General features: G+C 39.7%; 3 protein-coding genes across 3 annotated transcripts; 2 read left to right on the top strand and 1 right to left on the bottom strand.

The window, feature by feature from the left end:
- Positions 1-357: 357 nt before the first annotated feature.
- pacc1 (proton activated chloride channel 1) lies at positions 358-4,485 on the bottom strand. The gene is made up of 8 exons (XM_083683337.1): positions 4,313-4,485; positions 3,641-3,737; positions 2,951-3,163; positions 2,635-2,789; positions 2,411-2,553; positions 2,179-2,320; positions 1,902-2,009; positions 358-1,808 (listed from the first exon to the last, which is right to left on the bottom strand). The coding sequence occupies exons 1-8, from the start codon at positions 4,346-4,348 to the stop codon at positions 1,647-1,649; spliced, it is 1,056 nt and encodes a 351-aa protein (XP_083539463.1). The 5' UTR covers positions 4,349-4,485; the 3' UTR covers positions 358-1,646.
- Positions 4,486-4,711: 226 nt separating this feature from the next.
- nenf (neudesin neurotrophic factor) lies at positions 4,712-6,608 on the top strand. Its single transcript, XM_083682899.1, has 4 exons — positions 4,712-5,225; positions 5,333-5,393; positions 5,687-5,790; positions 6,038-6,608. The coding sequence occupies exons 1-4, from the start codon at positions 5,055-5,057 to the stop codon at positions 6,212-6,214; spliced, it is 513 nt and encodes a 170-aa protein (XP_083539025.1). The 5' UTR covers positions 4,712-5,054; the 3' UTR covers positions 6,215-6,608.
- Positions 6,609-7,281: 673 nt separating this feature from the next.
- ezra (ezrin a) lies at positions 7,282-14,084 on the top strand (the record flags this gene model as incomplete). The annotated part of the gene is made up of 13 exons (XM_083682828.1): positions 7,282-7,293; positions 9,684-9,767; positions 9,892-9,987; positions 10,171-10,445; positions 10,669-10,752; positions 10,846-10,992; positions 11,540-11,636; positions 11,766-11,929; positions 12,137-12,267; positions 12,708-12,868; positions 13,130-13,222; positions 13,338-13,640; positions 13,920-14,084. 13 exons carry the CDS (start codon positions 7,282-7,284, stop codon positions 14,082-14,084), a joined length of 1,812 nt encoding a protein of 603 aa, XP_083538954.1.
- Between the last annotated feature and the right edge of the window lie 171 nt (positions 14,085-14,255).

Here is a 14,255-nt window from a genome sequence, read left to right as displayed (position 1 = left end):
CAATCTATCACGAAATATATACCGAAAGCATTGTTTTCGTGTCACAATTTTTTGAGTTGCTGTGTACCCGTTGTATAAAAGCAATATGGCCTATACCGTTATTTATCGTCAATAGGTAGTTGTAATTGTAATTGTCACTGGTAGGGTTTGCTGACAACAACTCGGACTCACGGATATTATTGCTTAAATCACTAACGAAAGAGTAATTAAATATCATAGTCCAAATGTTACAAATCATATGTTTAAATGGACATGCTTTTCTACAGATTACTGTTTTTTGTTATATTCTGTGTAAGGAATAAATCATGTGGACTATTCAGAAGAAAACAATGAACTGCAAAGCAACAGGTCTTTTATTTCCCAATATAAGCTTTACATCATTTCAAGTAAATTCCAGTTAATGGTTAGTCGTTCCTGTTCTCACACTATTAGTGAGATTGAAAGCAACAGTGTTTTCATTGAATCACATTGTGTGAAAGTAATAAAACAGTGCACTGGGTTCCCCTGCCCATAAGGAAATTGTTTGCAATTCAGTTAAATATTATGAGACTCACATCTTCAATTGAGATTAAATCGTAAATCTTACACCCAAATTCCACTTTGTAAGAAACATTGTAATGTTTAAAACAAATGGGTGAGCACCACACTTTAACCTGAGAGAAACTAACAATTGAAAACCAGATCTGAGCAGTTGTATTGTGGTCTAGATGTAAGAATTTCCATTACCTTATGTATTTCACTCATGATAAACTTGACATTTGAATGCTACACATTGTCATAAAATCATGTCTAAAACATATGTTGATACACCCTAGAACAATGACAACTGCTCATTCCCTTTCATTCTTGAGAAAACCAGCATAATTTAGATTCAACTACAGTTAGGCGATATTAAGGCTAATATTGTACATTATGTATAGGTTCCACTGTTTGAAATTCAGGGGTAGGAAGTTCATGACAGACAGGAAGTTCATGACAGACAAAAAACATATATTCCTCACAATATAGAGGTCCCTTTAAGCTAGCCATTTTTCAATCATTAACAATTCTCCCCAGTAAGGGTTTTCCTCAGCATTCAGCAACTTTTTCATTAGGTAGGAAAACATTCAGAAAAAACATTTTTAACAATCAGATTTCTCAGTAACTTGTTTTGTGCTTATTATTGGGTATAAATAAACAGAAGTATGATAAACAATCATTGTAAATGTGACCTTTCTAAAATGTTGACATTTTCATCAAGTTATATCACTCAAGCTTGGTATCACATTGTATGGCTGGGTAAAATCACTGATGTATATAATGTTTTAAGTCATTGGGTGAAATATAACTTAATGAAGAAAGTGCCTGTGAATGTAAATGTTCACACAATACATCCCCAAAAATCCGTATTTAAAAACCACCATTATACAATAAACATGTGAATATGTGAATTGCAATAAGGAAAGAAATTCTGTACTTACACACTTAGACAATGTTCATGATCCTAACTCTTTGTAGACACATAATGGTCAACATTGTTGTAACATTGTAATTAAATCTTAGATACATAATGATGAACAAAATGATCTAAAAATAAAATCTTAAAATAACTGGGCAATTTTTGGGAGATCAAACTTCCACATTGATGCCGGTGTGTATGTATTAGGTCAGCTGATTTGGTTGAGCTCTCTATTTTTCTTCCTCAAGTGCCTCTTGCGGATCTTGATTATCCATTGAACACTAAGTTTGGCGAAGTTGGCTGCCTTGAAGAGAGCCATAAAGACACCACAAAGAATGGCAATGGTATTCCAGGGATTCACAGTCACTAACTGTTGAAAAATGTGAGTAAAAGGTTTCTGTGTTATTCCACAGCTTTGGACAAGTGAAACAATTGATAAAGCTGAATCACAACATTCATTTACCTCTCTGATTTCTTGTATAAATGGATCCCGCCATTCAAACACAACAAAGAAAAGCTGATTTCCTCGCTCCAATACAGGTCTTTTGTCATTGAATTTAACCACACTGGACTGAAAGAACAGACAACATTGTTATTTCCTCATGATGCAGAGATACTGTTGCAAATAATATGGGGGAGGACATCTATGTATGAGCAGCAGATGCTAAAATTAAGTATTAAACTCATCAAAAATAAATAAATACTAAAAGGTAGTCATATGTTGAGAAAATAATAGTTGCCTCTTGACGAAATTCCACAGACTCATTTCTGTTTCCAGATGTCTTCACTAGAGACATCTTCACCCAGGTTCTGAATCCTCCCGAGAAGGTCCACGTGGAGTAATTTCTCTCACAGGCCATCATGAACTCAGATTTATCAGTGCTGTAGGGAAAAGAGGACTGAATGATGACACTGATTCGCCAGCAACATCGATGCACCGATTACAGAATCTGAATTGTGCAGCTGCCTCACCTTCTGGACAAGTCCCCAAATTGTGCGAAAAGCATGTAAGTGATGGCACTAAAATCCTCTTCGGTTTCATTCTGACTGAATTGCATGAAAATTAATTCCTGGTTTCTGACATCTGTTGGGCCACGGACCACCAAGGCGTGTTTCTAGGTCAAGAGCAATATGTGAATCAATGTGCTTATTGTAAACGCACACAAAACACAATGGGGCTGTATAGAAGTTCTCACCTGTGTGTGGTTTGTGTAAGGGCCTGTGTAAATGACCTCCTCCATTATACAGTCCCCTTCTTGGGGCTTCCCTGGTGTGACAAGTGGGGGGATGTGGGCATGGTGGTGATGCTTACAGCCCAAGAGCTGAGCATTTCCAGGGTACAGAGCAATCCCTGCTCAAAATATGAACAGATATGAGCTAAGTTAAAGACTAAATATGCTTGGTATTCTCTCAGCTAAACATAGGACGTTCATATGGACACCATCATCTCTCTCTACCACCATATTATGCAATTATTTTAAATAATCAAAAGAACACAACAAAAACACAAACCTGGGGGGGAGAACGAGTCTACCTCTTTGTAAGTAACAGACATGACAGGATGACTGAGTTTCGTCATGAAGTCAGTAATTGTTTGGTAGGCCAGGAAAACAGCCACTGCAGTCAGCAACAGGTAGATGAAGATGAGAAAGACTGAGAAGACATTCTTCAGGCATGCTTTACTGAATGCCATGGACGGATTGCCATCCACTGCGTCATCCTCCTCTGCAATTAATGGGGCAATCTCAGATTGATATATCAATTTTTTACTTTTAAATTAATGATATATAGCCTAGCCATCGATTCTTGAAGAATATTAGTTATAAATGCTTCACAACCTTAGTTCAACTGTCTTACCCCATCAGAACCCAAAATATATGCTTGTTTTACTCCATTGTGTAAACAATGTCATTATAAACAAACACTGTATAGCTTCAAAACATGGGTAAAACTATCATTTCAATCTCATGGATGATCAGTCCTTGCAAACAATAGCTTGGTCTATGAATTTGAGTGTGGTTACATTTCTCCAACCCTATCCCTCAGCTGTTTACTGTGTTTAAAGTGACGGGGAGAACACTTTTGTTATTGTTTGAATCCCAGATTGCCCCTTTAAATGGCAAAATGGTCCCAATTATTCATCAAAAACAGAGTACCGTGCCACCGAGAGCACATTACAGAGCCTGTTTTAGTAATCAGTACCTGGTAAAACATTGCCATTGAGTTCCTCCGGCTCCAGATAACTTTCAGAGTCTTGGTAATAGTCTGGAGTTTGTGCATCATCTTCATCGTCATTGAACTGTATCAAAAAAGGTGACATTTACTAGGCTATAATGAAACCATGAAAATGCAATATAGTATCAGGAAAGATCCACCTCCGCCTACAATCTTTGATCTTCTGAACAAATGAATAGCCTACTGTTATACAAACAATTGGCTGTATCTTAATCTACCCAGTACATTATTGTATCTAAATTGGAAAGGGGTTGTTTACAAGTGTGGTGTAAATACAATAGTTTAGGTGTTATAATTCATAGAATATATCATTGTGTAACTTATACAGTCATATGTACAAAAAAGAAACATGGAACAAGACTTTAAGATAACAGTGCATTTAACTGAGCGCAAAATGTTGAAAAAGTTGTCAATACTGCCTAGAGAGCAACAGGCTTGTGTCAGATGTATGTCACATGATTCTGCTTAGTGCGCACCTCGTTTAAAATCGACTAAACGAGAGGGAATGACCCAACACCAACTGAGATCAGAGGGAGAAACTATGAAACCAACATTTGCATATTCAGTTAAAAGCCCAACAAAATGCAACACGTTTATTGTCAAATGGGCAACAAGTTAAATGGACATAAGTTCTCAAACCTCTTGATATAATCGGGAGGAGTCCCTTCTCAGCATTCCGAAGCTCCTTTTGGTTCTAAGGAAAATCCTATACTTCTTGCTTCTTACAACGTTTATATTTGTTTACAACTAAAAGTAGTATCAAACATCCATTCTAACGAATAATGTCATGTTTTCCTCATGTGGTTACAGTGTTTTTCTCAGGTACAGCGAATCCCCAATGGGCGAATTTGGTCACGTTCGTGGGTATCATGGTACCAGCAGCACACCTAGTTGAAGCCATATGACATCATCAATTGGAATCGGTGCATGTTTTACGTACAAATGGAATACTATGTATATTGGCTTGGTACTGGTGTACGGTCAGTTGTGCCTTTATCTGAATAGTGATAGGCGTATTGGACAAGGTTGGTCCTCATAGAACTGTAGACTGTGCGAGGGGGGAACCTCTTCCAGAGATGTATATGCTATGCATCATCAGTCAACTTTATCAGGTGACGCGCAGCATGATTTAAGCCATGTTTACCCTGGCATATGATCCCCTGGAACGGATCGATTGAAAATCATATGACCGTCATCAACTATAATACAACTAGAGATCGTAAAATATTATTATTATCGTGTAATAATAAGTTTTACTCTGCTTTATTTATGGTCATCCTACTTGCACATTCAACACGAGCCCATAACGCCCTCAACAGTGCCGTTGTGTGCCCGTGCATTTCTTGCCCGAAGCAGGAAGTGAGCATCGGAATTAACTTGTATGAGTGGGATTCGACCAAACATGACTATGTTAACAACAATGCAACTTTGTATTACGTTTTTATTTCTCTTGTCATGTTTGGCAGAGGACATAAAATTGAAACACGAACCAGCCTCAAAACCTGTCCGATTGTTCACTGACGAAGATTTAATACGATATGATGGGAGTGAGGTACGTCTGTTTCATGTTTCATCAGAAGTTGCATATGCAACATTTGGAAGCCCTCAATGGGCAGTGTGTGAGTGTCATTTTTAATAATTTCCCTGCAATCCTTTTAGGAGGGACAACCCATTTACATGGCAATAAAGGGAGTGGTGTTTGACGTTACCATGGGAAAAGGTAAATAAAATAGAGTGGTGGAGTCCTTATGAACATATGACACAACAACTTATCACACAGCACTGTGCCAATAGGCTTTAATATGGCACAATAATGATAACCACACGACCATAATAATACAACAATTAGAGTCAAAAGTAAAGCATTCATGCTAATTGGTTCCTTACTTATTTTCTAGTTTATGTTGAATATGCATCATCTCTGTGCCTGGGCCATGAATAATAGTTCTATATTCAAAGGATACTTTGAAAACTATACATTAATGTTATGTAAAATGTTGGTTAACATTTCAGAGTTCTATGGGAAAGATGCACCATACAATCAATTAGTTGGCAAAGATTCAACAAGAGCTGTTGCCAAAATGTCCCTTGAACCAGCAGACCTGACATCTGACACAGTGAGTTTGGACAAGGGGTGGATTGAAGAATCTGAAGGGTACCATTAAGGAGATAGGCCTAATTGTCATGATTCAGTCTCTGCTTTTTCTTATCACCCTTTGTAATAGATTAGCTTTTTTCAAATGTTCCATCTTCCAAAATGTTCCATCTTGTTGAAAGTAAGTATGCCAAACAGTGCATATTCCCGAAATTGCACACTTAAAATGCATAAGTAATGAACTGGGGTTTCTGTTTTCCGTTTGTTAGACTGACCTAACTGAAGAGCAGCTACAGTCCCTGGAGAGTATATTTGAGGGCACATACAAAACAAAGTATCCCATTGTGGGCTACACGGCCATGCGTATCCTCAATGAGGATGGCAGTCCCAATAAGGACTTCAAACCTGAAGACCAGCCTCATTTCAACATTAAAGATGAGTTTTAATCCAACGGTTTTGTTGTCTTTTTTTTTTTTTTTGGAAGGACAAGTTTTTCTTTCAGCAACACTGGAGGCACTTCAACACTTCAAGATACTTTTTCACTACTTTTCATTTGATATCAAATGTTTTCTCAGGCTTGCAAGCACTGTTGAATCTGATTTCAGGTAATTGATAAGACTGCATTGGAATACAATTAGCATGTTTCTGTTGTGTTTTGTTTATTTTCATATTAAAGACAATACAATAAAAATCTCAAACAGGTCATAAATGAAAATGGAATGTATGAAATGGGTTTCTCAATAGGATATTTAACATGCTCTTCTGGAAAAGTCACTTTCTCAGACTAAGGTTTTCCATGTTTGCTAACTTGTATATTAATTAAAGGCTGGTTTGGTTATGTGCTGCACATATCACATCCTTTCATTTTTCGTTCATGACAACTTAGTTTGAAACATGTTTACACACTGTCTGTTCATTATTTTTGAGATTCAAATTGTAACTATTTTAGGCCTACTTTGAATTTCAATATATAAGATATTGATAGTATTCATTCATATCAACCATATTACTTAGGCCTATGTGTTATAACCATGTTATAATTGTGTCCTGCCAGGTGGATCCTTACCATCTTTAGGGAAAGGTTATGTTGGCTTTTTTAGAGGACACCTAACTATCTTTTCAAATTGTCAGAAAATAAGAAATAAATCACTAGTAACTTAGTGTTAAGGCTGGACACGTTCGACCAAAGGTCACCATGACCAATGTGCTGAGGTCGGTGATTGCAGTAGGGTGGAGCCTCCAAATTAGTTTCAACGACAAAATCCTTGTCATTGAGTTGAGGTATAGGCATTTGTATCAGATCATGAGTCAGACAAAAGTAAGCCTACTACGTCATTCCAATTGAGCTACAACCAAGTTCAAAGGACAAACGGCAGACGACCTACCTTGGAGTGTCCCGGAGCAGGACGTTCGTAATTTATCAGGGAGCGGTTCCACAGGGAGAAGGCAACAATCTCTGTCACTTTTGATACTCGCTTCTTTTACTTGAGCTGATACCCTGTTAAGAACGAAAATGCCTAAAACGGTGAGATTTTCAGACTTTATCCGACAATTGAACATTAAATGCCTCACATTTATTAATTAGTTTTTCTGAATAAATACACCTTGATGCAGCCTACGCCTAACAGACAACCATAAATCAAGGCCGTTCCATCTGTATAGGCTAGCCTACTGTATGCTTACATTAAGTGATTAAACCATGGGTTATGTCATTGGTTTATGTATGGTTTTAAGAGCATAATTTACAGCAGTAAAATGCATGTACTGAATGACTGTATTGCTCTCTCTAAATATCAGCAAGGTTTCATTGACATACACTATTACAATAGGCCATGCATGCACTTGACTGACTAAAGAATATTGTCTGTTGAAACTCCTGAGCCATGTCATATCCAGCCTCCTTGAAACTTATTAACTAGAGTTTAACCCATACCCTATTAATGGTAACTGAGAGACCATATCTCTTGTCTGTGCTAACTGTGTGCTTTTGTTCAGCAGTTTTTCATGATTAATGGCATTATGGTACTTGTAATTGCTCTTTAAAGAGTGACAAGCTATCATTAGGTCTAAATGTGTGGATTCACGATGAGGGTATGATATCCAAAGCAGGTCTGATTATTAATTTACACTGAAGGGATCATTAAAGGTTTAATTATTTTAATTAATCTATCCAGTCGTAAAACATTAAAGCCATTGACAGATTCACTCTTCTGTTATACTCTTATAACAGGCTCGCTGTTCTATAATATAGGCACAAGTCATCCAGACTAGAGTCCTGCAATGCCTAGGCCTGCTATCTAGATATTGTTGTCAGCGCCTAAGAGACATATTGACAGCATGTCCTTCCTTCATGCATCCTTCAACACTTATCAGTGACACGGATGTGCTTTAAAGTACATCAAGTACAGACTGTCCTAAGAAGCCAACTCACCCATATTTATAGTATTTCAAATATGTTTTCACATTAACATATTTTGTCTTTAAAATCAATATGATAGACCAGGCATTGTAGCATGTTGCATGTTTAGTGATATGCTATATAGGTCCTACAGATCTAACGTACGTATCTCAAAGCAAGTACACCAAGGGTACTGAGTTTTAAACAAACATTATATTAAACTGCAGCCTATATTTGGACTGGAGTTTCACTTAGAACACAGTGCTCCTTTTTATGTTCCAAGGAGAAAGTTTCACTGCAGGGGTCATATTGACGTCAGACACAGCTTCTTTGACATTCTTTTCTGTAGATAAGTTCTCAATATTATGATAAATAGTCTTGGGTTGCCCTGGGAGATGCTGACCTGTGAAGTGAACAGTAGTTGAGATTTTCCAGTGGAACAAAATCTACTTATAATGGAAAACTGGTCCTATTGCCTCTGTCTAGATATTTTTTTGTGAGAAATTAAAGAATTTATCATTTTGACTACAAAGAGTAGGATATTTTCATGTACATGTATCATGATCATGGTGTGTGACATTTCTTAGGAAACATGCCGGTTGTAAAATCGGATGTTCCAGTTTTTGTTGCACAACTTTACATGGGTTTATCTTTATAGCACTGGGGCGTGCTTTAGTGTAAGTTCATAAAAAAGGTTGTGTAACTGAAAGCCAACTCAACTCTCTGTCAAGGTTTATGGGGCAGATATGAAATTATCTCTCACACAATGGTCAAGTTTTCAATTTTAGAATATCTGAAATAACTCCATATTGAAGAGCCCCTCTGCAATACTAAATCTGAATCTCATCTAAATGATCGCAATACAAATGCTTTTCCTTCTCCCTCCCAAACAGTTGAAGGGCATAGGTATATGTCTTATTTTACCTCATACAACTATTAGTGGGTCACCCTTGGAAGTTAGCCATTATGTTCATTGAGAAGTCTGTAGGCGACTTGGCAAGTGACATTTTAATCTGCTTTAGAATAACCTTGTTGCAACTTGCAAGGGTAGTCCAAAGTCTAGTGAGATAGCATGCAATTAGAAATGGTTTATGAGCAAAGTACTTCACACCCACACAAAGGGATCCTTTACCCAAATAATGGAATTATTCATACATACATACATACATGTACAGTGTGTTTATGGTCTATGGGACAGAAGAGATAGTGATCCAAGCTTATCCTCTTATTTTCATGCACAAATAATCTCACAGTTACTTGAAATCAGGTCACTGAATTGCACACTCCCTTTTCAAGTGGAACGCAAGAGATTGTCACCAGAGATGCATTTTACATTTGGAAAACATTATTTATAGTCGAACATCTGCCATAAACTGAGTCACAGAGAAGAAAGGGCAGCAGGTTGTGGGTGTGATTTTGAATATAAGTATCACTGCAAGGCACTTCATAGCTAGATGCTATGATTCCCAGTGAATTGAACATTTTTCATATTAACCCTTTGTTTTTATATGCTGCAGGTCAATGTTCGGGTTACCTCAGTGGATGCAGAGCTGGAGTTCTCCTTCCACCCTAACACTACTGGCAAACAGCTTTTTGAACAAGTCAGTTCTAGTCCTAGATGGCTGCAAAATCACTATCTACCCTATATCATGGTCATTATCTTATCTCTGGGGGAAAATAAACAGTGAAAGACATCTTTTTATTCTGCCCTGTGTTCTTATCAAGGTGGTCAGGACTATTGGCTTGCGTGAAGTTTGGTACTTTGGCCTGCAGTTTGTGGACACCAAAGGAATTAGCACATGGCTGAGATTTGATAAAAAGGTAAATGGTTCATGAGTCATCAGCACAGAGCTATTGGTATGTTATGCATATATGGCTATGTTGTGTCTGCTTTACAGTGCCTTTTGTTTATAATAATACATTGCAAATAATAATACATGGATTGCTTTGTTCTGGCAATGTGCATTATAAGCCATAACAAACCTGTGCTCTCATCTCTCTCAGGTGACAGCCCAGGAGGTGAAGAAGGACAACCCCCTGCAGTTCAGGTTCCGGGCCAAGTTCTACCCAGAGGACGCTTCCGAGGAGCTAATCCAGGACATCACGCAGAAGCTCTTCTTCCTGCAGGTGAAGGACGGCATCCTGAGTGACAACGTCTACTGTCCCCCTGAGTCAGCTGTCCTGCTGGCCTCCTACTCGGTGCAAGCCAAGTTTGGAGACTTCGACAAGGAGGTACACCAGCCTGGGTACCTGGCATCAGAGCGCTTGCTGCCAAAGAGGTGAGTGTGGAAATAAAGAAGTGGATGGACCTCGGTCTCTAGTTCATCCCTCTCCCGGCTGAAGACTCAGTCATTAGATTTCCTATAGCCTTACAGTTGATGGTCAATTAAAGCAATACTATGATATTTTGTGTGACATGGTGTATGTGCTTGAGACGCTATGCATATATTTATACAAATGACAGTTGTCATATGGATATTTATAGCCCCTCTTTCTCTTCAGAGTGCTTGACCAACACAAGCTGTCTAAGGAGCAGTGGGAGCAGCGGATCCAGGTTTGGCATGAGGAGCACAGATTAATGCTGAAGTGAGTAGTAGTAGGCTACATGGTCATACACACACATTCTGGCAAATATTATAAAAATGATTGATCAATTGATCATTTGTCATTTCTGAATAGGGAGGATTCTATGCTTGAGTATCTAAAGATCGCCCAGGACCTGGAGATGTATGGGGTCAACTACTTTGATATCAAGAACAGGAAGGGAACAGATCTATGGTTGGGTGTGGATGCTCTGGGACTTAACATCTATGCGCACGATGACAAGTAAATATGTTTATGTATGTATGTATGTATGTATGTATGTATGACTAATGACCTCACATTTGTAGCATTCTTTGTAATGATGGCCCATGTGAAGCCCTGTTGAGGAGGGCAACAGACCAGGAGTCAGTCACCCCGAGTCAATGACCTCTATTACCTCATGCCCCAACCTGCTGTATGCTAACATGACCTGATGGTTGTTGTTATTGAGAGGTCATTGGCCTACTTCCCTGGATTCCACCGATGTTCTACCTAGAACACAAAAGGCTTCTTCGGTTGTCCCTGTGGCAGAACCCTTTGAAGAACCCTTGTAGAACCCCATGTAGAAACCTTGTAGAACTCTCTGTGTAAAGGGTTCTACCCTGGAATCCAAAAGAGATGAGAGGTAACCCCAAAGGTTTTCAAAGGGTTCTGCCACAGGCACAGCTAAAGAACCCTTTTGGCTCCTTTTTTCTATGAGTTTTCAGCATTGTATTAATAATTAAAGAAAGGAGTGACAATAGAATGTTGTATTTTGCCTACCCTAACATGCTCTTGTGTTGACTTCCAGACTGTCTCCAAAAATTGGGTTTCCCTGGAGTGAAATCAGGAACATTTCATTCAATGACAAGAAATTCATCATTAAGCCCATTGATAAGAAATCTCCCGTAAGTACTTCATTAGAATATTGTCCTCTGTCTAATGTACTCCAGTCCTTACAGCTCATATACAGTGCATGACACTGCACACATGAGAGAAAGGGTTGAAGATGAAAGATCCTTATTGTATATTTTCAGGACTTTATATTCTATGCCCCTCGCCTGCGTGTGAACAAGCGCATCCTGCAGCTGTGCATGGGGAACCATGAGCTGTACATGCAGCGCCGTAAGCCTGACACCATCGAGGTGCAGCAGATGAAGGCCAGTGCCCGTGGGGAGAAGCACCAGAAACAGATGGAGAGGTAAGAGGACACAGCTTTAACTCAGAGGAGTAGAAATGCGCAGATGATAAATTACAGTATATCCTCATAGGCAAAGTTAGCTATTTATTCATAATGTCAATGAATCTCATGTGTATAAAATGTGTTCATGGAAGTGAGCTGTGGTATGTGTGGCTTCCATCTTGTACTGTACAAGCACAAGTCACAATACTTGCTCAACTTGCATAGGGCTCAACTGGAGAGTGAGAAAAAGAAGAGGGAGGCCATTGAGAAAGAGAAAGAGCTAATGGAGAGGGAGAAGCAGGACTTGATGTTAAGGCTTTACCAGTTCGAGGAGTCAACTAAGAGGGCAGAAAAAGGTAAGAGAAAGACACAGAGATGGAGCCCATAGACAGAGATTCGCTGGGACCATATATACAAAAAAATTACAGTATGCACTCTCTGTAGTGTAAGTTGCTTTGGGTAAAAGCGTTAGCTAAATGGCATATATTGTTATATATTACAGTATACACATGTACGATGTGAAATTGCTGCCCTCTGCTGTTCATTTTATCTATTCCAAAACTCTGGTCCTGTTTGAAGCAACGTAAATTCGTAATTCCCTAGGAGAAGTTGAATGGAGGAAACTCTTTTTCAAACTATTCAATCCTGTAAAACTAGTAATAACATCGTGGAAGGAAGGAAAGAAAGAAGGAGGCATTTCAAAGACGTGTTAATACCCTACTCTGTCCACCCACACCTGCTGCCCCTGCTCTGGAGCCCCTCTGTTCAGAGCTGACATTTTGCCTGTCTCCTTCAGAACTGCAAGAGCAGCTGGAGAGGGCTGTGAGGCTGGAGGAGGAGCGCAGGAGGGTGGAGGAGGATGCAGCACGGTTGGAGTCTGAGCGACAGGCTGCTCTACTGGCCAAGGAGGAGCTGGCCAGGCAGGCTGAGGAACAGCTCCACAGTCAGGAACAGCTAGTGAGCAGGGGGGAAAATACCACTGAATGAGTGCTAGTCATTGATTTTATGTAAAGAACTCTCCACAAAGCCAGATATACTGTAATATATCATAGACTACTGTTTATTGAAACATGTATCTTCACAGCTAGTCTTTTCCCATTCACTTTCTCAAAACAATTAGCTACTTTAGTTGATACACTAAGAGAAAAGTGTTATGGGAGCCCAAAGTATGAGGTGCTATTGTGGGGCTTTGTTATGACACAGCTTCTGCTCTCTCAGACTGCAGAGCTGGCTGAGTACACTGCCAAGATTGCCCTGCTGGAGGAGGCCAGGAGAGTCAAGGAAGAGGAGGCCGACTCATGGCAGAGCAGAGTGAGTTTCTTATGGTCATGGATAACACACAAGGACACCTCAAATCTGAGGGATTAGCTCATGAAGGCCAAACAATAAGTCCTAGCCCACCAGTCTAACAGATCACTCCTCTCAGGCTAAGGAGGTGCAAGACGACCTGCTGAAGACAAAAGAGGAGCTGCACTTGGTGATGTCCGCCCCTGCTGCTCCTGCTCCTGCTCCTGCTCTTGCTCCCGCTCCTGCCCCTCCCTCTTCTTCCTCCTCCTCCTCCTCTTCTGACAGTGAGAGTGACCATGAGCATGACCAGGACCACGAGAACAGTGAGGAGAACAGCACCTACAGCGCTGAGCTGGGGTCACAGGACATCAACGACCACCGCGAAGAGGAGGAGCGCATCACAGAAGCCGAGAAGAATGAGCGTGTGCAGAAACAGCTGATGGTGAGTTTAGTGTTAATTTTTCTGAGCCTTGGTCTGGCAATGCAAATAACGTAAGCATATCAGTGCAATGCAAATACCTGTTGCCCTTAGCAATTCATCCAGACTGGCTGAAACATTTCAAGATTATGTTTGATCTCTTGATCTGTTGATCTCTCTTGACGTGACATTTCCGATAATGTTGTTGATACAAATGAGAATATCCTTGACACAGCTTCGTTAACTTTATTTATGCCCCCCCCCCCCCTCCCTCCCTCCCTCCATCTCTCCTCCTCCTCTAAGGCCCTGAGTTCTGAGTTGGCAGATGCCCGAGATGACAGCATGAAGACCCCGAATGACCTGCTCCACACAGAGAATGTCCGTGCTGGGCGGGACAAGTACAAGACCCTCCGGCAGATACGCCAAGGCAACACCAAGCAAAGGGTCGATGAGTTTGAAGCCTTGTAGACAAGACTCCATAGCTGGTTAAGCCATGTAACTCAAACACCTCCAACAAAACTGTAGTCTTATTAAAGAAAGTCTTAGACTTATAATGATCATATTTAACATTTTGGAAACCCAAACTTTTTGTTTTTGGACTGATAATACGTTTGAAATTGCTGATTATACATGATGTAT

This window comes from Argentina silus, assembly GCF_951799395.1.
Source record: "Argentina silus genome assembly, chromosome: 13".
NCBI classification, from domain to species: Eukaryota; Metazoa; Chordata; class Actinopteri; order Argentiniformes; family Argentinidae; genus Argentina; species Argentina silus.
The sequence above is the reverse complement of the archived record's forward strand: the minus strand, read 5'-3'. Positions and strand labels throughout refer to the sequence as shown.

Excerpts from the sequence above, each read along its gene's own strand:
- pacc1 (XM_083683337.1), bottom strand. The coding sequence starts at position 4,348 with ATGCTGAGAAGGGACTCCTCCCGATTATATCAAGAG. Across the intron at positions 3,738-4,312 it reads CCTCCCGATTATATCAAGAG|TTCAATGACGATGAAGATGA; the intron begins GTTTGAGAACTT and ends TTTTTGATACAG. Across the intron at positions 3,164-3,640 it reads CAATGGCAATGTTTTACCAG|AGGAGGATGACGCAGTGGAT; the intron begins GTACTGATTACT and ends CATTAATTGCAG.
- nenf (XM_083682899.1), top strand. The coding sequence starts at position 5,055 with ATGAGTGGGATTCGACCAAACATGACTATGTTAACAACAATGCAACTT. Across the intron at positions 5,226-5,332 it reads TACGATATGATGGGAGTGAG|GAGGGACAACCCATTTACAT; the intron begins GTACGTCTGTTT and ends CAATCCTTTTAG. Across the intron at positions 5,791-6,037 it reads CAGACCTGACATCTGACACA|ACTGACCTAACTGAAGAGCA; the intron begins GTGAGTTTGGAC and ends TCCGTTTGTTAG.